A 25999-nucleotide genomic window follows, 5' to 3' on the forward strand; every position below is an offset into this window, starting at 1 on the left:
CACTCGCTCTTCAAAAGAGCGGCTCAAACGATCCGGCTCGCTCCTGAGCGCTCTCTAGAAACGGCTCCTCACGGCTCACCGCCGTTTACGTGAACTCATTCGTTATTCCGCCGAAGGCGAGGGGGTGAAGGCGACTCTTGCGAGGAAGGCAGTTGCTTTCTCGTACCGCTAATAGATGGCGTGCAAGTCGCACCCAGCAGATGACCAGCCTCTGACGGAACGCATCGGCACGGCTCACTGAACGCGAGAGAACCGGCTCCCTTTCTCCAAAAGAACCGCCGCTCACTTTTACTGAACCACGGCTCACTCGCTCTTTAAAAAGAGCCGCTCACAAGATCCGGCTCGCTCCTGAGCGACCCATCTCTACTGGCAACATTCTCAGCGCCAGGGATATAAAAGATGTTGGTAATCTGTGGAGTTGATCACTGCGGCGTCTGACACTGCTTGCATGATGCCTAGGAAACCGAGCAGCTGTGACATAACCAGGCACAGGGCCATATGGAAGAATCGGGACGCCTATGGAAAGCGTTGGCTGAGGAATCTGCGATTTTATTTTAAAATAATCCCTTGTGGCCAGGTACCCAAACTAATAAACGGACGCTTCTCAATTATCTAGGTACCAATGAATGAAACGCCCTCATAACGGGAGAGACACCAGCGACAGTTAGTGATGAACACAAAGATAAAGAATCAGTGATTATCACAGCTGATGTAATTGGTAGATTTAATTTGCGTAGAGCCAGTACCACTGCATGCCATGAATTCAACCAATAAAATGGGCGTAAAATCTGGCAGCCGCAGAGAAAAAGTCCAGTCTAGCGCTGGGCAAAAAATACCGATCCCAGAGTTTTCTTCCTGCTGTGAAGCATCTGTCGCAACAATGACGTTTGGCGGTAGAATCTGCAGATGACTTTGTGGTAAACCATCTAAAATACGATGCGGAAGTAATTTTGCGTTATTAGGAAAAATGTCATCAACTTGTGGCAACACGTAGACGTAGAGTCTAAATGTTACATCTGTTCGTGATGATGATGATGAACCTCTGTCATGACTCGCACCCACTATGGAGGATAGGCCAAGAATCGTATGGCAGTGGTTATGCTAAAGAAAATTCGTATTGGAAAACGAGAAACGCAAAGTAATAGACAAACAAAAAACAAAGCTCCATAAATACGTCCATCTTCTTCGTGGTCTGCCCACCTTGGCATTTTTTCTCCGTCTAAAGTACCAACACCAACCAACCAGCCACACTTATATAGACAGCACGCTTTCACATTGTTGCTCACTCAAGTGTAGCATGAGAAGCTCAAATGTTTTGCCGATCACGAGGATCGGCACTGCTCGCGCGCGGCGGCCACCACTCGTTGCGAAAGCCCCGCTCGGAACCTGGTGCGGCGTCGGTGCATGTCTTCCGACCTGTCCACGTCGCATTCTTCCTCGGGTGCTGCGACACCGACGGGCCAAGTGAGCGCTCTGTCCATGACGCCGCGGTGTGCATTCAGGTCAATCGAGGATGAAACAAACGCGAATTTTCTCAAGCTGCGCCGATGTTGGTGTCTATCGAGCTAGCGCAAGGTGATCTAACAAAAGAAAGGCTTGTTGGCGTACAGCGATAAAACGCGACATCACATTGTTAAACATTTGCTGTTTTCTAGCTGGAATGGCATCCAAGTGTCGTCGGCAGTAACCCGGTTTTACGACTGTTCGGTGCAGCGGCTTCTCTCAAACGGGCGTAGGTCCTAGATAAGTACAAACAAAGAAAGAACGCAGACATTCACTAGCCCTCCTGTTCGGCCCGTCGGACAGTCATTTTCCACGACTCTTTCATTTCTACCATTATTGCCCAAATGATTTAGAAATTGATCAATACCTCGAGTAATCGTTGCACAAATTAGCGATAAGTTTGTTGGCAAACTCCCTGATCTTTTTGTTGTCGTCCATTATGTTTTCAGTAACCGGTTTTCGTGCACATCTGCATTACCTCGTTATGAAAGACGGAAGTAAATGTAAAAGAAAGAAATGAACGACGAAAAAAATTTACGGATTACCACACACCTTCTAAAAGAAACAAGTTGATAAACCACGCAGGGCGAGAACTCTGAGCAGAATTAGGCACGCATCGTGCGACGTGTTTTCGGGAGCGTTCATGGCTTTCCGGCACAACGCGTACATGCACCTCTCTTGCTGGCGTTGTCTGGAGCACTAAAAGCAGCGCCGCCTAAAAGCTGCAAAGAGAGTCACGTCAATCCCGTCTCACTCTTCTCTTTTTCTTTACCTCCTACTCCCCCTATCCCCTACGACGCTGCGCCGTGCTCCCTTATGGGCTGCAGAATTAAGCGTCTCTTCCTTTTGTATAATAAACACCTCCTCCGTCTCCTACACGGCACGGCTCGTCGCCAAGTTCAGTCGCAGACGCACAGCGCGCCCTCGCGATGTGCGGCCATGCGTGACCGTTGGCATTGCAGCCACGCTCTGGTTGGCACGTAAGCGAAAGTGGGCGCCGTAGGAACACTGCAGGACACGTTCATTTCCCACATGAACACCTGTGCCGTTGCAGTAGCGTCAAGTGGTCGGTCTTAAGAGCTCTCTCTACCGAAATGCAGAAACGGTATCCGGCGCGTGTTTGCCTACGCGGGGAAGGTGCAAAGAGGGTGAATCGTGCTAAAGGTCGTCAGAATAGAGAACTGCACGTGCCCTCTTGATTTCACTGTTGTCGCCTACTTTGTGGACGAATTTAAAATGCGGAACAGCAAGCCAGAGTTTTGACGGGAAGCCAGTTGAGCCAACGAAAGCGTGAGAACATGTCGAGCCTATAGTTGGTAAGACAGGCTCAGGTTTAAGCGCAGTGACAGAAGGGAAGAAGTGGACACGCTTGTGTGTGTGTGTGCCCGTCTGCCAGTGTGCATTCCTAAGCATGAGAACAAAATGTCAGCCGTTTCATTGAACGACAGTGTCACGGGACTTGGATCAAAAGCTTCCACCTTCTCAATCTTTGACACATGGATAAGAAGTTCCTTTCAGCTCGTCCCTAATTGTTCAGTGTCTGAATTATTTACGTAGCGAAAGGAAATAAAACGCTATGAAGGAACATACACTGCGTCGATTTCGCTTTTCACGGCACTGCAGCCATCGGAGGGTCTATATCCTCCCGGAAAACAGCTCAGGGATATAATCGCTTTTCCAGTCGGCTCTTATTAATGACTGGTGTGTTATACTGACGCTGAACCCCCCTTTTTTTGTTAGGCAACACGGCTGGACGCTAAAATCTGCATCTCCATGTACGAGGAGAAAGTAACCGTCTTCTCATGTTTGAGATGTTGCCTTTCTTTGCATAAACACAGAGATGAAGCTGTAATATCGTGTAGTAGGTTCATGTTGGTAATACATATTTAATTTCCATGCCATCTCGCGGTATTCGAAACGCACTTGAAGAATGCTTTTCTTCGTTTGTGACGACACAGGCGTCTAGACAAAATTGGTGTCAGTTTTATCGAACGTTGCTGATAGAGCACATTCATAGAGTTACGCATGCACCTGACTTCACATCCTGGTTTACATAAATTCTTCCGAGTTAATTTTGAGGCATCAATGTGCAAAACAATGTACAAGGGGTTTCACGCTTCCTCCCAGTCATATAGCGTGTCCTGTTCCCCAAGATGACCAACACTGATACGCATCGGAGTCCCTCGAGCATCATCATAGTTGAGTAAGGGTATTAATGCGCATACCATTCTTTGCCTACTTGAGCCGTTTTGAGCCTCTTACGCCGACCAGTGGCACAAGTTGTCTACCACCATTAGGTTGCTGGTTGCAATGCGTCGTTCCATTGTCGTGATTCGTGGTATCTCGTCGTGCCGTCACGCCTTCAATCCTGGGCCAAGTTAGCTTGGGCCTCGTGATGCCTTCGTGGTCGTCGCCGTCATTCCAGCTTTGTCACTCGTCGTACAGTCGTTGTGCACACTGTCGTTCAATCGTCTTTCGTGATCTGACTCTCGTCAAGCTGTCGTCGCCACGCCGTCGACCCAGTGGTCCAATTTGTCTGATAGCCTGGGCCATAGGTACGGATGCTGTCGTGTTGCATCATCGTGATTCCAGCTTTGCCATCCGACTCTCGTCATGCCGTCATCGTCACGCTGTCGTTTTCCTCCTCCCATCGACGTCAATCTTTCTTCGTCATAATGTCATAACTATACTGTCGTCATTCAGTCGGGATTACGCCGCCCTTGTCATGCCGTCAACACTCTGTATCGTGCCTTCATGGTCAGACCGTCGTCGTAATGCCGTCGTGGTCGCCGACTTCCAGCTTCGTCATTCGACCACCGTTGTACAGCTTCCGTGATACAGTCATCGTGAGGCCATTGTCATCATACACTCCTTGTCCTCATGCATGCATTAATTGTCATACCTTGGTCGGGATGCCGTCGCGGTCGTAATCACTTCGACATCGTACTCTTGTCGCGCCGTCTTTGTCATGCCATTGTCGCGATGTTGTCGTTTGCAATCTTTTCAGTGTCGTCATGTCGTCGTCATACCACGATTCATCGACATCATTCCTTGTTCTTCATTCTGCCGTCATTCATTCAATCGCGATTATGCCGCCATCTTCACGTCGTCGTCCCACATCCCCTATTAGAGTGTGCTAGAATTGGGGAGTGGGTCCAGCGGACGCCTTGGCAAGCGCCGAGGGTGAAGCAAAAAACGTTGAAATTGTGGCGGCGCGGCCTCATGCTGAATCTCCGGCCAATAAACGTTGGCTCCGGCTGTTTCGGCAGCGCTCATTGGCTGAAGCGAGCTCACGGGCTGAGTAGCTGTCGGCTGCTCGACGCACCGTCGTTGTTGCGTCGTTTGCATTATTTCTGCCGCTCTTCTTCCATTTTATTTACAATAGATCTGTGAGGAACAATCTCAGTGTTACCGCCACCGAGTATCCGCCTGTCAAAGCTCCATGCAGCTGCGGTGGGGTCTCCGACGCGACAAGCGTCCGGCCGGCGCGCTTGGCCGCTTATTCGGGAGAAAGCGACGGTGGCGCCACCAACTTTTCAAAAAAAAAAAAAAAAAGCCTCAGCGGGGAGCCTGCGTTGGACCACGGCCGGGCTCGACTGGCGCGCGCGCTCGTTTCTTACGGCCTTCTCACCCGTCGGGGAAACAATGGGAGAGTTTCTCAGTACGTTTCGCCACCCGTCGGCGGTAGGGGCGCTGCGACCCTGACCCTTCCTCCCCTGCTCCGCGTACATGCGCTTGCCTTCGCGCTCGCACGATCGTTTTCCCGCGCATTTTATGCGGTGCTCTGTCAGTGTTGTTCAGTATGCAGTCTCCTGAAGACGGTCGTACAGCCTTTAGTACGCGCTGCCACAGGCAAGTGTTGGCGCCGTTCACTGCACATCGGTATATAACTGATGTGTGATGGTGTATGGCTGTCTTCCGTATTGCAAGTCCCGTTTCGAGAAAACACCCGGTGTTTCTTTTCACCAGTTCCCAAGCAATGAGGATATAACCCGAGTTTCTAGCGCTTTTGGACAAGATAGCATCAACTAATAAAGGGGAATTATAAGATGGACATAAAAAGATCGTAGCCTTCTCCTCCGGATACGCTACTCGGCAAATACATAATTTCACTATAACTCCTTTTTCCTCACGCAACAACTCTTTTAAGTATTCTTTTTTTCCGCGCACAATAGCGCCAACATTCACTTCTTTTTTATCATGTTTACAGTGACATTATTTTGTTTGTGCCATGTTTGCAGTGACAGTGTTTTACTTCTTTAGTGTAACGTTGCGTGTGCCCAACCTGTACGCTTTGTATTTATTCAAATAACAGTTTTCTTTATTAACCTGTGCATTTTCTGTACATACCAATGTATTCGTTATGCTTGTACCACCCTGCTAAAATCACCGCATGGTGATTGCAGTATTTATAAAATTAAAATAAATAAATAATAGCGTTTTTTTTTCGATAAAGCCTCCGAACACCTGCCACGCAGGAATGTACTAGAAGTAATCGAAAGAGAAGTCCAGCCCTATTTAATTACAACGCGCTCCCATCTTGAGCTGCCCTGAAGGTGTTGACGACAGCCATGCGATACGATCCGCAATCTAATTGCCGAGAAGTTTCTGAGAATAGTCCTTGTAAATCAGTCAAACCAACTGAGTGACGAAAACGACAAGTCGGCCTATGTACACAAGCCGCCAAGGAAACACTTTAGATTGTAATTGTGAATAAGACACATTTGTGAGCTGGTGTGTCCGCAAGAGTTTTCGCCTGAAAGTATGGCAACCATTGTAAGTGCGTACGAGCAATAAATATTTATTTAAATTCCTCAAAATGCATTTGATGGCGGAGAGCTGTTCTCCCGGCGCATACATCTCCAGTGAATTTAAAGAAGCTTGATGTATTAATTCAGTTACACTGCATCCATTTATAAGAAGCCTAGATGAACAATTTACGCGTCCTCTACAATTAGGCGACTTGTTCTTGAATGCACGGTGAGGTAAGAAGCGCGCCCGACCCAATCTTCCAGCGTTGCGCGCGCTGCACAGATCGGCTGGGAGCAGCTGAGCAGGGTGGGGTCGCAGCGCCCCCCTCCAAGCAGCGGCCATAGGCATGAACTAGCCCCGATGCGAAGGCCGTAAGAAGCGAGCGCGCGCGCCAGTCGAGCCCGGCCGTGGTTGGACCCACTCCCCCAGTCTAGTACACTCTACCCCTATCATGCATTCGTGCCGTCATTCCCGCTTTGTCGTCATACTGTGGCCTTCACGCCGTCGTCGTTACCTCGTCGTCGTCATGTCGTTGTTTCACCGTTGCCATAATTTAAATGACGGCATCTCATTGTCCTGATGACGTCGTCGTTATACGCCGTTCCATCGATATCATTCCTTTTTCGCCATTCCTGCGTCGGCGTCGTGCAGTCGTTGTCAGGCTCATGGGCGACTTTGGCAAGCGAGTGCCACAGCGAAGTGGAACGAAATCGGAGTACATAGCCGAGGCAAATAAAGTCTCATAATTACCACCACTACACGTGTTGAATAAACGTCACTTCAGGTCTGTCGCTCCATTGCTATTCGCATTACCATCGACAGTCGTTGCGAGACAGCAGTTCTGCCGTAGTTGTTTATTCTTTAGTTCACTCAGTCCAGGGTCCTATTTGCTGCTGCTGTAATCGACTCGATCTGTCGATCAGTTTTCTCTGGGCTAGGACTGTGCTGGAAAGAATGGCTTCGCACTGGGAGAGCGAGGTATGGCAAATGAGTTTGGGGCATTCCCACGTGGTATGCTAAGGACCCCCCCCCCCCCCCCCCCCCCCCCCCCAGTAGGGACGTCGGTCATTACGTTCAGTGCCCGCGAAACACGATTAGTTGGGCGGCACTTTTCGCAGGCTTCTTTCAGGTTTGGGAAAAAACAAAACGTCATGTAGCACGTATAGAGATCAGAACGGAAAGGTGAATCGGGAATTTTTCATAATGGCCTACAATTTTCTGATTGAGAATCTTGCTCTGATTAGAATATCTGAGAAGTTCATTATAACTAATATGTAATCAGGCGAAATACAAAAAAAAAAAGAAGAAATAGTCTGACTTCATAAACTCCAAGCGACAGAAAACAACATGCCTTGGTTCTGTCCAGCTACATGGCACTCGCATATTTTTTTTAAATTTTGGCACAATAAGTTACGTGGGAGATACCCTGTATATACTGCAATATATGTAGTTAGATCAAGCAGGCTATTTGTCGCCGCCCCGTTTAAAAAGAGATGACAATGATAATCATCATCTACCTGCGAATCCCAGCCACTGCTTCTCAAGACGGATTCCACTCATTTTTTTAGGCACTTGCGCTGTGACGTCGCACCGCTGTGACTGCAACTGTCTTGGGCGATTTCAGAATGTGGGGCCGAATTCTCTTTAGTAATTATCGTTTCACGTGGCCTTGGCTAATATATAATATTGACACGTATACATGTTTATCTTTCACCGGTGGCCGCTTTCCACCGGCTAACAATGTTAAACGTTATCGCTCGGCGCAGGACGCGCCTGTATCGGAAGATTCTAGAACGTTATCGATGCTTCTTTCCGTTGCCTGTTTTCACCGATGCTTATCTGATTGTATGACCGACGCGAATTGTCTAGAACTTTCTGGAAGACACTGCGGGTACCAGGGATTAATCTGGAACATTCGATGAGTCATGTATAAAAGCCGGCGCGTTTTACCGCATATCAGATTTTCGACGATCGCCGACTGTGTTCGCCGCTATCGTGCTTTGAGTGTAGCTTGCTTTTGTGGGCACAGGTTCGCCCAATAAAGAATCAGTTTCGTCATACATAGTTTTACGACTGTTTTCTTCAGCGTCACTACTACATGACATCTGGTGGAGGTGCGGGGTAGACGTCGGAACTGCGGCGTTACGGGGCCCTGGCCAACACCACCTAGAGGTGGTGTTGCCCTGGCGCGAGCGCGGAGGGGGGCCTTGACGACGGGCGACGGCGGCGTAGCCTTTCTATACGCCCGCTGACGAACTTGGGTACTTTGTTAAGCCCGTTTCACATGGTGCGATTTTGTTTACGAATTCGCACGTGCGAATTCGCAGATAACACATATTCAACACATATTCAACTTAACACATATTCAACTAATTAACAAAAATTGACTAATGATTTTCTTAGTTAATTACTGTATGACACGTATTGCAATTTACAAATTGTAGCCGGTGAGCTTGCAAGACGCATCCACTTGAAATTAATTTCCAGGATGACACCAGTTTTGAGATATTTCCTAAAGTGTGGGACGAAATCCACCCGACGCATTACATGGCCTGCCGAGCTCCACTTTTTCCGCTTAATGTCAACTAGAATATCGGTTATCCCCGTTTCTTCTCTGATCCACACCGCTCTCTTCGTGTCTCTTAACGCCTAACATTTTTCGTTCCATCGCTCTTTGTGCGGTCCTTAACTTGTTCTCGAGCTTCTTTGTTAACCTTCAAGTTTCTGCCCCATATGTTAGCACCGATAGAATGCAATGATTGTATACTAGTCTTTTCAACGGCAGTGGTAATCACCCAGTCAGGATTTGGCAATGCCTACCGTATGCACTCCAGCCCAATTTTATTCTTCTATAAATTTCTTTCTCATGATCAGAGTCCCCTTTGAGTAATTGACCTAGATAAACGTACTCCTTTACAGACTCTAGAGGCTGACTCGCGATCCTGAATTCTTGTTCCCTTGCCAGGCTATTTAACATTATCTTTATCTTCTGCATATTAGTCTTCAACCCCACTCTTACATTTTCTCGGTTAAGGTCCTCAATCATTTGTTGTAATTCGTCTCCATTGCTGCTGAATAGGACAATGTCACCTGCAAACCGAAGGTTGCTGAGATATTCGCCGTTGATTCTCACTCCTAAGCCTTCCCAGTCTAAGAGCTTGAATACTTCTTCTAAGCATGCAGTGAATAGCATTCGAGAGATTGTGTCTCCTTGCCTGACCCCTTTCTTGATAGGTAACTTTCTACTTTTCTTGTGGAGAAGCAATGCAGCTGTGGAATCTTTGTAGATATTTCCCAAGATATTCACGTATGCTTGCTGTTCTCCTTGATTACGCAATGCGTCTATGACTGCTGGTATCTCTACTGAATCAAATGCGTTTTCATAATCTATGAAAGCCATATAGCCATATAGAGAGGTTGATTGTACTCCGCAGATTTCTCTATTACCTGGCTGATGACATGGATATAATCCATCGTAGAATATCCCTTCCTGAAGCCAGCCTGTTCTCTTCGTTGGCTGAAGTCAAGTGTTGCCTTGAGTCTATTTGAAATTAGCTTGGTGAATATTTTATGCAATACTGAGAGCAAGCTAATGGGTCTGTAATTCTTCAATTCTTTAACGTCTCCCTTCTTATGGATGAGTATAATGTTGGCGTTCTTCCAGCTTTCTGGTACACTTGAAGTCGTGAGGCATTGCGTATAAATGGCCGCAAGCTTTTAAAGCTTGATATCTCCTCCATCTTTGATTAAATCGACTGTTATTCCATCTTCTCCAGCAGCTTTTCCCCTGGTCATGTCTTTCAATGCCCTTCTAACTTCATCGCTAGTTATAGAAGGGGCTTCTGTATCCTGTTCTTCACTACTTCGAATGAAAGCAGCTTGGCTGCTCTGGGTACTGTATAGGTCAGTATAGAGTTATTCCGCTGCTTTTACTATGTCATCGAAATTGCTGATATTACCCTGCTTATCTTTCATTGCATACATTTTGCCTTGTCCTGGGCCTAGTTTTCTTCTCACTGATTTCATGTTGCGTCCATCTTTTACTGCTTCCTCAATCTTTTCCACGTTATAATTTCGGATATCCATTACTTCCTTCTTGTTGATCAGTTTCGACAGTTCAGCGAATTCTATCTGATCTCCAGATTGACATTTTCATGTTTTGCCGTTTCTTTATTAGGTCATTTGTTACTTGGGAGAGCTCACCTACTGGTTACCTTAATGGCTTACCACCCACTTCTATTGCTGCTTCTGAGATCAACCTAGTTAAGATTTCATTCATTACCTCTATGTTGTATTTATCTTCCTGTTCAAAAGCTGCATATTTGTTTGTAAGTACCAGCCTGAATTGGTCTGCTTTTATCTGCAACAGGCCGGTCTGCTTGGCCGGCCTGTTTCTTCATGACTAACTTTATTCTTTCTCTCTTCAAATTGAGAGAAATCATAGACCTCACTAGCTTATGGTCACTGCACTTTACCCTACCTAATACTTCTACATCCTGCACTATGCTGGGATCGGCAGAGAGTTTGAAATCTATTCCATTCCTTGTTTTTCTTTTTTTTTCATTAGGGCTTTTCCAGGTCCACTTCCTGTTGCTGCGTTTCCTGAAGAAGGTATTCATTATTCGGAGCCTATTCATTTCCGCGAATTCTACCAATATCTCTCCTCTAGTGTTCCTAGAATCGATGCCGTAGTTGCCACTCGCCTAGTCGCCAACCCGCTTTTTCCCCAGTTTTGCATTGAAGTCGCCCATGACTACAGTATACTCAGTTTGCACCTTTTTCATTGCTAATTGAACATCTTCATAAACTGTTCTATTTCTTCATCATCGTGACTGGAGGTTGGGAAGTAGGCTTGTACAACCTTCATTCTATACCTCCTATTCAGCTTTATTACGACGACTGCTACCTTCTCATTACTGCTGTAGGGCGGGCAACATAGCGGGCAACTATCAATGTTGCCCGCTATGTCATGGACTAGAAATCCTACTCCGAATTCTCTCCTATCTGGAAGACCTCTGTAGCAGAGGACGTGGCCGTTAGTCAGTACTGTATAAGACTCACCCGTTCTTCTAACCTCACTAAGGCCAATAATATCCCAGGTAATGCCTGATAATTCCTCAAACAGCCCTGCTAAGCTAGCCTCACTTGAGAGGGTTCACGTGTTGAACGTTGCAAGGTTCAGTTTCCAGTGGCGGCCTGTCCGGATTAAATTATTGGGTTTTACGTGCCAAAACCACGATCTGATTATGAGGCACGCCGTAGTGGGGGACTCCGGAAATTTGGGCCACCTGTGGTTCTTTAACGTGCACTTAAATCTAAGTACACGGGTGTTTTCGCATTTCGCCCCCATAGAAATGCGGCCGCCGTGGCCGGGATTCGATCCCGCGACCTCGGGCCTGTCGGGATCCTGAGATATTTAGCACCCTCTGCCGCGTCGCAGGTCTGATCGCCGCCTTGGTCAGGTGCTCCGCAGCTGGTGGGGACTGAGGGCCGTGGGTTGATTGTAGGAGTCATTTGGGAGGTAGCGGCCGAACACTGCACCAGGGAGGCCAATTCCTGTTCTGGTGACATGACTACCAACGTCGTCGAGCGCTGGCGTTTTCTTAGTACTGACCATAAAACAACATTTTAAAGTGATCCTTCGAGGGGTACCACTGAGCGCGGCGCAGTGATATTACGGCGTGATTTGCGACGAATGAATGCGTAAGCTCCGCTCTAAAAGAAAGAATAAAACACGACCGGCGGTTCCGAGTCCGTGCCTGTCCATTGCACTCGTATACAAACCGGCTGGGTTTAGCTACAGTACATGATTCCCGAAGAGTAGCGCCCTCTAACTACAATGTTAGATTGTGACTACGCACGGCTGAAGCTTAAATAATTAATAAAATAACATTTGTAATAACCCAATGTAATGCAATAAAAGACGCTTGATTGCGCAGCTTTTAGGGACATTTCTTTCGCAAGAATACAGAAATCGGCAATCCTGGAAAAATCTGCAAATATTTGTCAGTCACACATTGTAGAACAAGACTGCATAGATGCGTAAATGTCATCGCAGTCTCCTCCGAGTACTTGAACAATTGTCTATTACACACTTTGCGTAAGTGTTGGGCACAAAGAGACTAATCTACAGAAACCTATATTGACTGATGTACTCTTTGGCCCTCCTTTCGTCAGCTGCGTGTGCAGCTCACTTTTCGGTCCTCTCGCTTCCACAATTGCAGCAGCGCAAATGCTCGGCGATGACTGCACAGATGCCGGTATATATTTGGAAAGACAGACGAGTTCCTCCGCCGCAGGCACCGCCGTCGGACAGAGTGGCTCCGCTGCTGCCGTGCTGTCGTCGTGGTCGCGTGGACGCCGTCGGCATGCCGCCCCTCAAGCTGGTCGTGTTCGTCGGCAGCTGCCGCACGGGACGCTTCGCAGAGCGTCTCAAGCGCTGCGTCACCTCGCAGCTCGAGAAGAGAGGCCACCACGTCAGCGTCATCGGTGAGTTCATCGGAGGAGCTGTATTCGAAACATCCTACCCAAGGAGGATTAAAAAAATTGTCGCAGTTTCACCTGAAAGGCGAAGCATCAATTGCGATAACAAATTTGTAGAGAGCTATACGGAGTAAGGTTAGTAGTTTTATCAGCTGTATAAATTTGGACATGCAGCAGCACCAGCAACGCGCATAACTGTTGTCGACGCCGTCGGCGTTTTGCCCGCGTTCGCACAAAATGCGTGCGGCGTTGGTGACTGTTGCCGGAGCCTCTGATATAAATAGGCACTTGTATATATAAGTGGTTCTTGAGGGAAAGGGAAAGGTTGGCGCTATCTTCTGCAGCCCTTGAGGGAGCACGGCTCAGCGCCAAATAGGCACTTGGTGCCGCAGCTAAAAGTCGCCTCCCTTCCCCTCCCCGCCACGGCGTTTCGCGCGTCGGAAGAAGGCTCGTTTGTTCTACATATATGGTGATTGTAAAGGAGGAAAGAGATGCCTACTTCTGCAGCCCTTAAGGGAGCACGGCGCAGAACGCGCGTTTGTTCTTCGCCGTGCCATAGAGAAAGAAAAAAATCTTTTTTATTGCGATAGCAATTATATGGACACTCAAAAGCAGATTTCTGCCGTCGGCGTCGCCGTCGCCGTCGCCGTGAGGTTCCGTATGACGTCATTTGAAGAAGAAATCGTCGCCGCGCGCCGAACGCTGTATGTGCGAGTGAAAGGGCGCGAGGGGCGCGTCTTTCACGGGGAGTGAACGCACGGCGGAGAACAAACGCGCGTTCTGCGCCGTGCTCGCTTAAGGGCTGCAGAAGTAGGCGTCTCTGTTCTCCTTCACAATCACCATGTATGTAGATAAGTGGTTCTTGAGGGAAAGGGAAAGGTTGGCGCTATCTTCTGCAGCCCTTGAGGGAGCACGGCTCAGCGCCAACGGGGAGGGGTAAGTGGGAGCGAAAGAAGTATGTAGAGCAAACGCGCCTTCTTCCAACGAGCGAGAGGCCGTGGGGGAGGGGGAGGGAAGGGAGGCGACGTTTAGCTGCGGCACGCAGTGCCTATTTATATCAGAGGCTCCGGCAACAGTCACCAACGCCGCACGCATTTTGAGCGAACGCGGGCAAAACGCCGATGGCGTCGACAACAGTTCTGCGTGTTGTTGCTACCAAAGCCGCTCACCTTACTTCGTATGACATTGCTGTGTTGCTATCGCATTCATTGCTTCGCCCTTAGGGCGAAACTGTGACATTTTTTTCTTTCTCTATGGCCGTGCGTTCACTCCCCGTGAAAGCGCGCGTCCCTCGCGCCCTTTCACTCGCACATACAGCGTTCGGCGCGCGGCGACGATTTCATCTCCACTGACGTCATACGGAACCTCACGGCGACGGCGACGCCGACGGCAGAAATCTGCTTTGGAGTGTCCATATAATTGCTATCGCAATAAAATGCATTTTTTAAAAATCCTCCTTGATCCTCCCCGAAACTAGGTGGCGCTGGAAGGCAATTTGCGAAAACTGCCGCCAGGTGCAATGCTGTGAATGCAGCTGTGTGAGTCCTGACGCCGTGATGTAGCGAACGCGTGTTCGAGACGGCGAGTTCTCCTCGTGTTTGCCAGATAACGCGCTTTCAACTCGTGTAGTTTGAACAACGGCAGGATGCAGCAAATAGCTGCGGGAGGGCGCATCATTTCTTCCTTTCATTTCGCGCCTTGATATTGTTTAGAATATAGCGTGCTCGTGAGGACTCACACCACCTGCTACACTGGGATAACTCGCCGATGGTTCACACTAGGAAGAATTTGCTGCATGGGCTAGTTGTAAAAGTACTGGAAGTTGGGCGAGTTGGTAGCTATTCATCTTGAAACTGCAGCGCACACACAAGAAACAAGGACCTTTGCCTTGTGTCCTCGTTTCTTGTGTGTGCGCCGCAGTTTCAAGATGGGCTAGTTGGTAACTCATTATGGTAAAGCAAATTATGGCGCAAAAGGCACGCCCGCACACTCCCACACACGCAGCACTCCTAAAAGACATATCGAGACCCTGGCTCACATTCTTCTAGAATTCTCAGCTCACAACTTGAACGGAGATGTGTGGTGTTTACTTAACCGACGCCGCGACTTCCGGACGGCGAGACCTGGCCACGGGCGTTACAGGCATTCGACTTCGCGGAGGAGCTTCCCGCTCCCGCGTAGGTTCACGTGACCTGCCGTTACTTTGCTCTTTCTCCACTCCCTTCCCCCGAAACCGCCATTGGGGTGTCTGAGGCGGTTATCGCTTCTCCGCCTCGTTTCGTGCCAAGGTCTCGACAGGGGCACTACCACTCCTACCTATTATTTGTTATTAGAGCGATAGCTCTACTACTCCAGGTAAAAGCGCAGAAAACGCCTGGTTCCGTAAATGTGATCTTCAAGCTCAGCCAAGGTAAAGCTACCACTGCTGGCGGCTGATGCGTACGCATATCTCGAAAGCGATCTGCGATGTGTACAAAATGCGCCGAGTGCTGGTGGCTTCGTATGCGCTGTGCTTTCGACGCTTAGTTCGCGTTGAAACGAGACGCAGCCTGAAGGTCAATTCGCTCGCTGCTGCTGCCGCGCCGAGCAGCGTCTCTGTGTTGTCGTGTGGTGCAATTGTAGATGGCGGTAGTTGCTCACGGCGCCGAGCAGGGTCTGTGTTCTTTCCCATCGCAAGCATAACCGTGCTATCGCTCGACAAACTTGGTTTAACCGCGTTCAACCACGGCAAACTCTTTTCGTGACGTTTCCTACTGAGACTGCTTGGAGACGATTGTGCGGCTGGGTGCGTAATGACGTGGTGTTTCTCACGTATCGTATACTTTATTTTTAAGTTATAAAAGTAAGCACTCTAATTGTATCTTGCTTACAACTTCGTAATTGACGTCTTAATCAATTAGGGCAGTAATCAACGAATAATATCAATATTTGTAATGATTAAATCGAGTGTAATCAACCAAAAATTATTGGCGGCTTCTCAACTGGGCTGTGAACAATACGTACTTAGCTTCGTTCGCGCAAAATGTTCATCTTTTTTTAACCTTTGTTAGCTTGGAGATCCTGTATAATCCTGTAGTTTGGGCAACCACAACAAATGGTGACATTAAAAAGATTTCAGTTATTCAAAAGAAAATGCTTACTCATCGCAAACGTTCCATACAATGCCTCAACCCGTCCCGTGCGCCTACTGTATAATATTGTACGTGTGCATAATATCTTCGATATAGGTTTGCATGTCTGTATAAAAACACTACTGATCGAAATGACCCACTCTTGCATCGTATTGTGAAACTTTTGCCGCGTTATACATCATAGGAAATGCGCACACAAAACACTTTTATCATACCTCGATGTAGGACTAACTACGGATTCCAAATGTTAAAAATATAAACTTCCGAACTGCTTGAACAAGGAGTGCTATCAGCGCATACATTCTGTATCATTTCATAGCATTAGAAAGTTTTATGCAGAGTAAAATCTGTTTCCTTGATTGTTATTTTTTGTTTTGTTGTTGTTTTGAGATTGTATTGCGTCGGTTCTGCCATACATATTCATATATTATGCTACTTGCGTCTAGTTTTGTTGTAGTTACTGATCACATTATATTATTCTCACCACTGCCGAGTTGCAAGGTTGGCGAGGCTTGTTAAGCGGTCTTGAAGACTGCTTTTTTCTTGTCAACCCCCATTTGTTTACATGCCCTGTACAAGAAGCTGAAATAAAGCATTTATTCATTCAATAATGTGTTGCCGATAAACACTGTCATCTCCGTTTCACTGTCCTATCAACCACATTAACTCTTCCTCCTTGAAGCGCGATGAATCGAACCCATGCATTCAACTGAGTTTTTTTTTTTTTAAGTTCACTGTGAATGTTACAATTATAGGTAGAATAACAGCGAGCAGTCCATAGTGAATGACTGTGCTCGGGTCCTTGCGGCGTCATCGCTCCATACGATGTGCTTTAACCATGTTGTGTAATTTTTTACTCTGATGCGGTTATTCTGTGCACCGTCAAAGTGCTGCTTGCCGCTGTCAAGGGGGCGTTTTCATATTCCGTCTGCATCGCCCTAGCAGCAACTGCTAAGGAAGTCACACTTGGCCGAATGGCGCACGGAACGCGAAGCGCAATGCGGCTGCCGCGGAGGCCCCGAGATCAGGGAGGGGGTGTCTGTAAGAGTCCCCCTGCCCTTGTCCAAGGGTGCCCTGCCCACCACCATCGATGAACCTCGCAGCTGTAGCGAACCCGTTCTCACGTCGATCATTACAGACCCGGAGGAGGAGCCGAACCTGTTGGCGGTGCGCAAGCCGCTGCACTTCCACGGCCCGGACGAGACGCCGCCCGCGTGGCTTACCCAGCTGCACGAGAAGGTGAAGGACGCGCAGGGCTACGTGGTGCTGTGCCCCGAGTACAACCGGTGCATCGCACCGGCGCTGGGCAGCGCCATGGACCACTTCCCACCGGACTCGTACCGGCACAAGCCGTGCGCCATCGTCGCCTACACCATCGGTGAGTCCTCCGGCTACACGACAGCGAGTCGTACTTACGACGGGCTACACGTGTTGTAGCGGCCATCTTTCTGACGCGCGCCTGCAACGTTGAGGCTGCTCAACGTAGCCGATGACCCACATAGCAGGACAAATCCAGGATAGTGGAGTATGATGGAACGCAGCAGCACCAGGCTAACTTCATTCGTGATTTTACGGGAACGATGGGGTAGTTATTCACTTAGTTGGATAACAACCCTTGTGGACGTCTTCGGTTTTCTTCATGTTATGTGGGCTTCCTATGCAAAAGGTTTCGCCGATAATGCGAAGCAGCGACGTGGTGGCTGCTGCAATAATATGCGTAGTAAGCCTTTCACTGTTTTGTGCGGTGTAAATATTCGTGGATGAGCGCGACCACTGCAATTTCCTTTCGACAGGAAGCAAACTGTAGTCACTGATGCCTGTATTGTCTGAACCGTCTTCGAATGTGTATAGTTGGCGCTTCCCGGTTTAAACTGCGAAAGTAGTGAAACTGTGTAGCATATAAATTTCAACATAATGTGGACTAGTAAAGCAGAGTAGACATGGCCGTCGCATAAAACGCAGTGGTGTTGACATACGACGTAAACCAAATGCAGGAAAGTGGTCTACGCCACCCTGACCGAGGTCCCGAGGTGAAGGACCTGTCAGGAGGAATTGTTGCCTCCTTTTGCCACGCCTCGTGGACATCCTGTACCATCTATGTATCTCCAAATAAAATGAATGGAAACTTTCGAATTGAATGACAGGCTCAACTCCTACCACGACATCCGCCAACCGTAACCTGTGCAGGACGGAAGAAACATCCGTGCAGCACTGTCGTGGTTGATCAGAAAAGTGTTCATCTCATCAGTTAGGGCTTTTTGCGCATTCGCGCAAAGATGCCTAGCCATGCGTTGCATCTACTTTTATTTTTAAGCGAAGCTTTATATGGCCAGGCGAAACGAAAAAGCGTCTGTTAGCCGCCTGTCCACAGAATACTATCATCAGCCTTTGCTCGAGCGTCGTCGTCGTCTTCCGCAGCTGGCTCGTTGGCGCCCTTCGGGTTGCGCTCGTGCTCGGCACGCGCTCGTGCCACTGCTCCCGCGTTCGTCGTTGTCGTCGTCTTCCACAGCTGGCTCCGTTGCCACTCATCATTCCAGCGTAGAATTTCACTTCTCTTTGGTCGTCGTAATGGGGAGGCCGCGTTTACAGGGATATGAGTCATTCATTGTCTTGCGTCATGCACAGATTTAATTTTGAAGCAATTTAATTTCGAAGAATCGCAAGCGGTAATGGCGGGCGAATGCTGCTATTCACGCCACCGAGCAAACTCGAGACATCGAACGCAAGCGACAACGGCGGACTGCGGGCATACCGTCAGTGACGTCGTTCTCTCCGTCGCAGCCGAACGTGTGTGTAACCTCATAATTGATGAATACTTTAATGAACCGTCGGGATTATCCCAGTCATAAACACCGGAGCCGCACGTTTCAGCTTCGCTGGCTGACCATCTGTACGGAGTGCTTAGGCGGTGAACTTTTAAGCGAAGCTTTACAGGCTCACAAGTTTCGGCGGTGGTGGTGTCACGCTGAAAAGTGGGCAGATCTTGGTGATAGTGCAGAAAGGGTCCAAGCTCAACAGCACATATCAGGGCCAAAAAAAAAAAAAGAAAGAGATATAGAGAGATAAAGAAAGAAAGAGAGAGAGAGAAAATCACCAGCCCTTCCACTGTCGAGAAAAGGGGGGTAAGCGAAGCTTGTCGTGTGTGTATCTGACCTTCGTGGTGACTTTCTTTCTCTCTCTCTCTTGACTTCTTTCTCTCTCTCCTTCGCACTCTCTCTCTCTTTCTCCTTCTCTGTTTATTTCTTTCTCGACCTTCGTGATGATTTTCTTTCTCTCTCTCTTCCTTTCTTTCTATTTCTCTATCTTTCTTTCTCTCTTCCTCTCTCTCTTTCGTTCTCTTACCTTCGTGGTGATTTTCTTTCTTTTTTTCTCTCTCTCCCTCTATCTTTTTGTCTCTCTTTATTTCTCTTTCTTTTTTGTCCCTGGTATGTGCCATTGAGCTTGGACCCTTTCTGCACTATCTCCAGGATCAGCCCATTTTACAGCGTGACACCACCACCACCGACACCGAAACTTATGAGCCTATAAAGCTTCGCTCAAAGACATCACCAGCCCTTCCCCTGTCTAGAAAATGGGGGTAAGCGGTGCTTGTCGTGTGTGCATCTGACCTTCGTCAGGGTAACGTTTGGAAGCCCTCGCCTCGGGATTCTGTGCTCGTCGCTGACGGCGGGCTTCGGCTTCGGAAGCCCTTGCCTCAGGATCGTCAGCTTTTCGCTTATGGCGAGCCTCGGCTACGGAAGCCCTCACGCTAGAATCGGCACGTCGACGACGAGTCCTTTCCCGAGCGAGTTCACGCCGGCGTTCATCAAACTCGGCTTGTTTCTTTGCAGAACGCACCACGCGTGGCCTTCCCATCTGTTCGCCGAAACTGATCTGAGGCGAGGGAAACCCGGAGGAGTGTGCGCCAACCCGCTTTACTTCCATGTCCCTCCTCGCGACACACCGAACAAACCTGATTGGTCGCGCGCGTGTCACGTGATCCGTGATCACGCGTGTAGCATATCGAATGCGGGTGTGCGCCGCACGTGATTTCTTTCTTTTTTTTTCTCTCTGTTCCTTTCTGTCTTCCTTTCTTTCGTTCTTGTTCCTGGTATGTGCCATTGAGCTTCGACCCTTCCTGCACTATGGCCAAGATCGGCCCACTTTTCAGCGTGACACCATACCACCACCACCGCCGACACTTGTGAGCCTATAAAGCTTCGCTTAACAAGAAAAATCTCCTTCCACTGTCGAGAAAATGGGGGGTAAGCGAAAGAGAGAGAGAGAGAGAGAGAAACGGGGTGGGTAAGACAGGGAAGTTAACCCGAAAAGTTTCGGGTTGGCTACCCTGCACTGTGGGAAGGCGAAATGAAAGGCGGAAAGAATAGGGGAGAGAAAAAGCAGTCATGAAAAAAAATAATAAAAGGAATAAAAAAATAGGGGAGTTTGGAAACGTCCGTGAGAACTATAGTCTGTCAGAAAGTCCACTCGATCGCAAAAACTTCAAGAGTGCCTTGACTGACTCGTTGTGTGACGACTGCGTTCCAGGACTTCTAGGACTGTCTGCTGCGAAAGCGACTGGTCGTCAAGACGCGCCAGCGCGGTCGCGAGTGACTGCCTATATGCGCTGTATAGGGGACAATGACAAAGCACGTGTTCGATCACGTGGAGGTGGAAGTCGAAGCCAGGGGTCCAGTCGATGCAGACGTGTGTGCTGCAAACTAGGTGTGTTCCGCGGCGATTGTGTGGCATCGTTTGCAAGCACTCGAAGTTTCGCTGCTGCATCTGTTCTTGACAGCGGGATTGGTTCCTGCGCGCCGTCTTCATAAGCAGATCGAGCAGCTTCATCGGCATGTTCGTTGCCAATTACGTCACAGTGGCTAGGGAGCCACTGAAAGGTTACGTCGTGTCCTTGCTCGACGAGGCGATGAAGGAGCTCTCGGATTTCGAGGACTAGCGAAGGCTGTCGTGTGTGTACTTGACCTACTACTTTCCCTTCACTTTCATACTACTTTTAGTTCCCTTTCGTGGTAATATTGTTTCCCTTTCTTACAACTTTTCTTTCCGTTGCGTTGTGCGTTTTCCGTCCCTCGATGTATATACTGTGACATGTCGTGGACTTTACGTTACCCTGATGAAGGTGAGATGCAGACACGACAAGCTTCGCTTACCCCCATTTTCTCGACAGGAGAAGGGCTGGTGAACTTTTCTTTATAAAATTCTGGCAAAAACCCTCTGGTATTCCAGCAATGGGCATCGAGTGACATTAAAGCGACTAGGAGAGTGAGCCTATTAACAGCCAGCCATCGCTGTAAAGATCTGTCTCCTGGGTCCCCTTATCGCTCTTTCTCTCAAAGAGCCGTAATTGGACTATCGAGTGTGCGCTAGCTTTCCACCGGCATCGGTAAGATCTTGCGAAGAAGGCCACATAGAAACGGCGAGTGCAGATTCGGCTGTGTTGCCATTTCACGAGGCCTCTCATTGCGTGCCGCCTATTCTCCGTGGCTGCGATTCCCTTCCCTTAATCCACCGCTGTCATTATCTCTTGCACTCGAAAGGATTCTGCGAGAACAGAATTATATTTTAAAAAAACGCCTTAGTTTCGCACGAAAGGAGAAAGACTGACAGAGATAGCAAAGCATTCGACTATTACACAAAGTAAGGCTTGTAGTTTTATTGGCAGTTGCAGTAAACATGCGCTTATGCTAACCAAACAGGTGTGGTGTCACGCACCTGAAGATACACATGAACAGAGTTCACGCGATGACCGTGACTACTTGCGCTCACAGAGCTGGCGTAATGAGCGTTTGCAGTAGAGAGCACGAGCCATAGCGATCGTTCCGCACCCTGCCTTCACCATTTGTGACTCCAACACTGGGCGCGCGGCAAGACAGCGCGCACCAAGCACGCACCCGCAGCAGTGTTGCCTCTAAACACACGGCATCCGGGGCAGCTATAAGGGATAGCGCGGCAGCAACACCAACGGTGCGAGCGAGCGTCGAGCGGCCGTACACTCGTCAGCGCAATAAACAATTGCCCGAGTCCGCTGGACCTGCTGGTGGCTGAAGTGGTTTCCGCTTGGAGGCGGCACTTCCCTGTCCATGTGCCCTCGAGCTTTTTCAGCTAGGACCCGTACTGGTGAACTGTCATCTCGGGCTGCGACCAACCTGCGCTCGTGAAGCAAAGCTGTTGAAAATGTGGCTGAGTGTAATAATGAGGCTTTGAGGTTTATTCCCAAGTTGTCCGGGAGATGATGGTGCCATGACTCCCCACCGATGCTGCGAAAGTTAACGTTTATCACCAGAACAGAATCTCCCGCGTCTGAATGATTACGTCAACGAGATAAGTTCTATGAGAATTTGTACTGTCAAATAAGTTTTACCTTAGCAAGGTTTTTGTGGAACATTTGCCTTCCACTTGACTGCAGCAGAATTCTTCAACGGCTTCCTCGAAAATACTTGGTCCTGGCTTGGGTGTGGCCCTGACGCTAGCCTCCCTTCGGTTTATTCTGCTACAGAAAAGAAAAGAGGAAATTTTTCGTTCAACAAGTTATTTGCCCTGCGTGGATTTTCATTGAGTGTCAATTGTTTTAATGCACCACTTCTAGCGCAGTGCTGCACAACGTGATGGCCTGAGTCAACTTCTCTAGGATCCACACGAGCAGCATGCACTTTAACGGAAGTCGCTGCATCTTCTACTTGAGAAAAGGCAGTCCGTGCTTGGTGTTAAAAAAATAAATTATGGGGTTTTACGTGCCAAAACCACGATCTGATTATGAGGCACGCCGTAGTGGGGGACTCCGGAAATTTGGACCACCTGGGGTTCTTTAACGTGCACCTAAATCGAAGTACACGGGTGTTTTCGCATTTCGCCCCCATCGAAATGCAGCCGCCGTGGCCGGGATTCGATCCCGCGACCTCGTGTCCGTGCTTGGTGTTATCGCACTTGTTGCTGTTCTCAGCACATATCGTTATGGCACGTCGGTCATTGAAAACCGAAGGCAGCTCTTGTTTACAGTCATCAAAGAGAATGTCTGCCTACAAACATAGGTGGTTCCGGAAATATACACCAATTTTAAGACATTGTCAACGGTTCCCATAGATGTTGTTCCCAGCGTTCCTGTAAAACTGGAGGGTATGCATGACTTGACGAACTCACTATCTCCATGTGCTCTGTACTGTGTGGTTGCAGTCTTCCGGCGTCGCAGCGAAAGTTTCGTGAAACAGTTGCTGTCTCACTTTCTCATATTGGAATGATTTGAAACGCCGTTAGAATTCTGCCAGAAGGGCCTCAACATGATCTAACGATTCGGCGCTTTTTTATACACGTGTACGGTCGGTTATCTTTTAAATGAAAATTATTATCTCATGCCAAGAATTATTGAGAACAGACGACATCTTCATTTTGGTCTTCGAGCATGAGATAGAAAACATTCCAGCTTTCACCGTTAGAATGGATGAGAAGTGGCTACAACAAATTCCGATATTGATAGTTGGGTTGGCAGCATGTCGAGAAATGCAACCGCCAAGAATTGGTCGCTTTACTATGCGAGGTTCTTACAGCGTGTCGATGAAGAGCGGCATGTTATTTATAACGCAATGAATGCTTCGGCGCGACATTTTTATGCGCGTGACGCTTCAAGCGGTTCATATATTGTTTATAGACAAAACTGTCGTTTCTCTCATCATATGGCAATAGGCGTATTACTGCAGGAGCAGCGCACCATAAGAATCTCAGCTCAGTCACGGGCCGCTAAAAATCTGCTCACGGCATGACAGCCCGCGAGCCGCACGTTTTTCTAGTGCTACGACCGGTTAGATTATAATAGTTGCTGCGCCGTGTTTCCTTCCAAGACTCGAATTCGGCCAAAAAAGTGTATGCCGCACGTGAGCACACACGATCCTTCTCTGTCGCAGGTGTCGGAGCAGGCCTGGCTGCCGCCATGCAGCTTCGCAGCTTCCTCGGCGAGCTGGGCATGATCACGGTGCCGTTCATCAGCCTCAACGCCAAAGTCCAGACGCTGGTCTCCGAAGACGGCAGTGCCTCCGACGACGGCTTTTCCGAGCGCTTGGCCAAGCTCTTCGGCGAGCTCGAGTGGTACGGGGCGGCGCTCAGGAACCACAAGGAGGCCTGCGGTCCGCCCTAATCGAGCACCATATTCCAAGCGAGCGACAGAAGCCCGCTTTAGGCTGTAGAATTTTGCGCATGAAAGTACGCCAACATTTTGCACCCTGTGTTTGCTGACATAGCCCTTCGAACGCGGACGCCTTCAGAGCGAGGGGCAAAATGACTTTTCACTTTGTAGGTGACCGGAAAATATTGGGAATAATAAAAATGATTACAAGCACTATATTCAACGAAATTGATGCAACATACGGTTGCGTGTGTGGTGCTTCGTATATTCACCAGTACAGGACCATAGCGGCGGGCAAGATACATTTTCCACATTTATCTTCCCGTTGTGCCATAATTTATTCGTCTCTCTCACCGGGATATGACTGCTACACCAAAGAGGACGCCTGACGCACGAAGGTATATAGTGTGTTTTCGTAACCGCGAACACTTGAAAAACTGCCAGAAGACGACACAATTTAACAACAAAACACAGTTGAGCACGGGCTAAATGCGCATGTATATTGCATTTACTACCTGCTTCCAGTGCTGTAGATCTCTCCGGTCACATACCGCCATCAATTTCTACTCTGGCTGCATTGTCCGGCTACGCATTATGTATATACACGAACTGCGCAATGTTTTTTTTCTGGTGTCATGTGCAGTTCCTGGCGAGCAGTGTGCAACGATCGCAGGCGTGCTTGAAATGAAAGTTTCGCACGTGTTTGTTGAATGCTTGCGATACACACAATTTGCGAATTTCTGTATGCCCGCTGCTCGCGCCATCATCCACAGCGGCCGCCGCCAAGTGCGGCCTTTTCTGTCGCGTGCACGCAGCCGTAACGTTGCCCTCGTGCCACGAGGTTGAAACTATATACGATCACTGTATTTCATTGCAATCGAGGATTGGCCAATTTCGTCACTTCTTCTTCTTCTTTCTTTTCTTCTTCTTCCGCTTTTTGCTCTTGCTGGAGCGAGACTTGCTCTTGCGTTTGCGCTTCCTTTTCTTTTTCTTCTTGCTGGACTTCTTGGAGCGCTTCTTCTTCTTTTTCTTCTTGGAACTGCCCTTGGATTTTTTCTTCTGTTTCTTCTTTTTCTTCTTCTTTTTTGAACTTCCCTTGGACTTCTTGCTACCCGCAGAGCTGGACGCGCTGCCTGACGTGGACGCCGCCGCTCCAGACGCCGCGCTTGTGGGCGTCGCAGTCGGCGTCGCCGATGCTGACGTCGAAGGCGTCGTGGTAGTGCCAGCGCCCCCGGAAGTCGTTGCGCTGGGCGACGACGACAACGGATACGAGCTGGTGCCCGACGAGCGGCCCAGCATGGACGGCACTGACGGTATCCGCGAGAGCGCCGTGTAGATGGTCGTCTTTGACGGCGACGGGAGCTTCTTGCCGGACGACTTGCGCCAGTTGCCTATTTCACGTGCCAGCTGCGTCTCGACGCCGATCAGACGCCGGATCTTATCTTCGGCGTTAGCCAGGCCCTGGAAGTACTGGTCATCCGTCGCAAGGTCGGACTGCCGATAGAGCGCCAACTCGTTGGCCAGCTGCGCCTCCAGGTCGATTAGTTCCCACAGTTTACTTTCGGCCGCGAATATGTTCTTTGTGTAGTCCTCTCCCTTGAGGCCGCTTTGCTGAATGGCCCTGCGTGCTTCTATCACTTCTCTAGATACCCTTATCACGTTCTGAATTAGGTTGCGGATACGGTTTCCCATCTGCAATACGCGCATGTCCCGGGCTTCGGCGCGCATCCGTTCGTCGTAGCCCTCGGTGAGATTGCAAAGGCTCCGGCAGAGCCAGCCCCACAGCGATGGCAGCTCGTCCTGGTCAGCTCTGCTGCGACGCCTTCTCGTCCGGAAAGTTGTCTCGTCCATTTCGTCGTCATCTTCGTCCAGGTGGTCGTCGTCTCGCCATTGGTCCAAGAAACCTCTCGACCTCGACCTCCTGCGCTTTGAGTAGCGCCGCCTGCGATGCAGTCGTGGAGTTGTCCTCGATACGTAGCCGCCGGAATCGTCGTCGTCGTCATCGATGGACCGCGAC

At 49.0% G+C, this 25999-nt stretch overlaps 1 protein-coding gene across 3 annotated transcripts in view; it reads left to right on the forward strand.

Annotated features, from left to right (window-relative positions):
- LOC119460548 (uncharacterized) overlaps window positions 1-24219 on the forward strand; it is a 128846-nt gene extending 104627 nt beyond the window's left edge. For 2 of the 3 annotated variants that reach the window (XM_049672735.1, XM_037721481.2), the window contains exons 2-4: window positions 12555-12744; window positions 17008-17247; window positions 23765-24219. In XM_049672735.1, coding sequence (XP_049528692.1) covers window positions 12624-12744; window positions 17008-17247; window positions 23765-23994 — 591 coding nt within the window. In that variant the 5' untranslated portion in view covers window positions 12555-12623 and the 3' untranslated portion in view covers window positions 23995-24219. Of the gene's footprint in view, window positions 1-1389; window positions 1465-12554; window positions 12745-17007; window positions 17248-23764 lie in introns of those variants that run through there. The other variant, XM_049672734.1, reaches the window with a different exon arrangement.
- The last annotated feature ends 1780 nt before the right edge of the window (window positions 24220-25999 follow it).

The sequence above is a fragment of the Dermacentor silvarum genome, chromosome 8 (assembly GCF_013339745.2).
Source record: "Dermacentor silvarum isolate Dsil-2018 chromosome 8, BIME_Dsil_1.4, whole genome shotgun sequence".
Lineage (NCBI taxonomy): Eukaryota > Metazoa > Arthropoda > Arachnida > Ixodida > Ixodidae > Dermacentor > Dermacentor silvarum.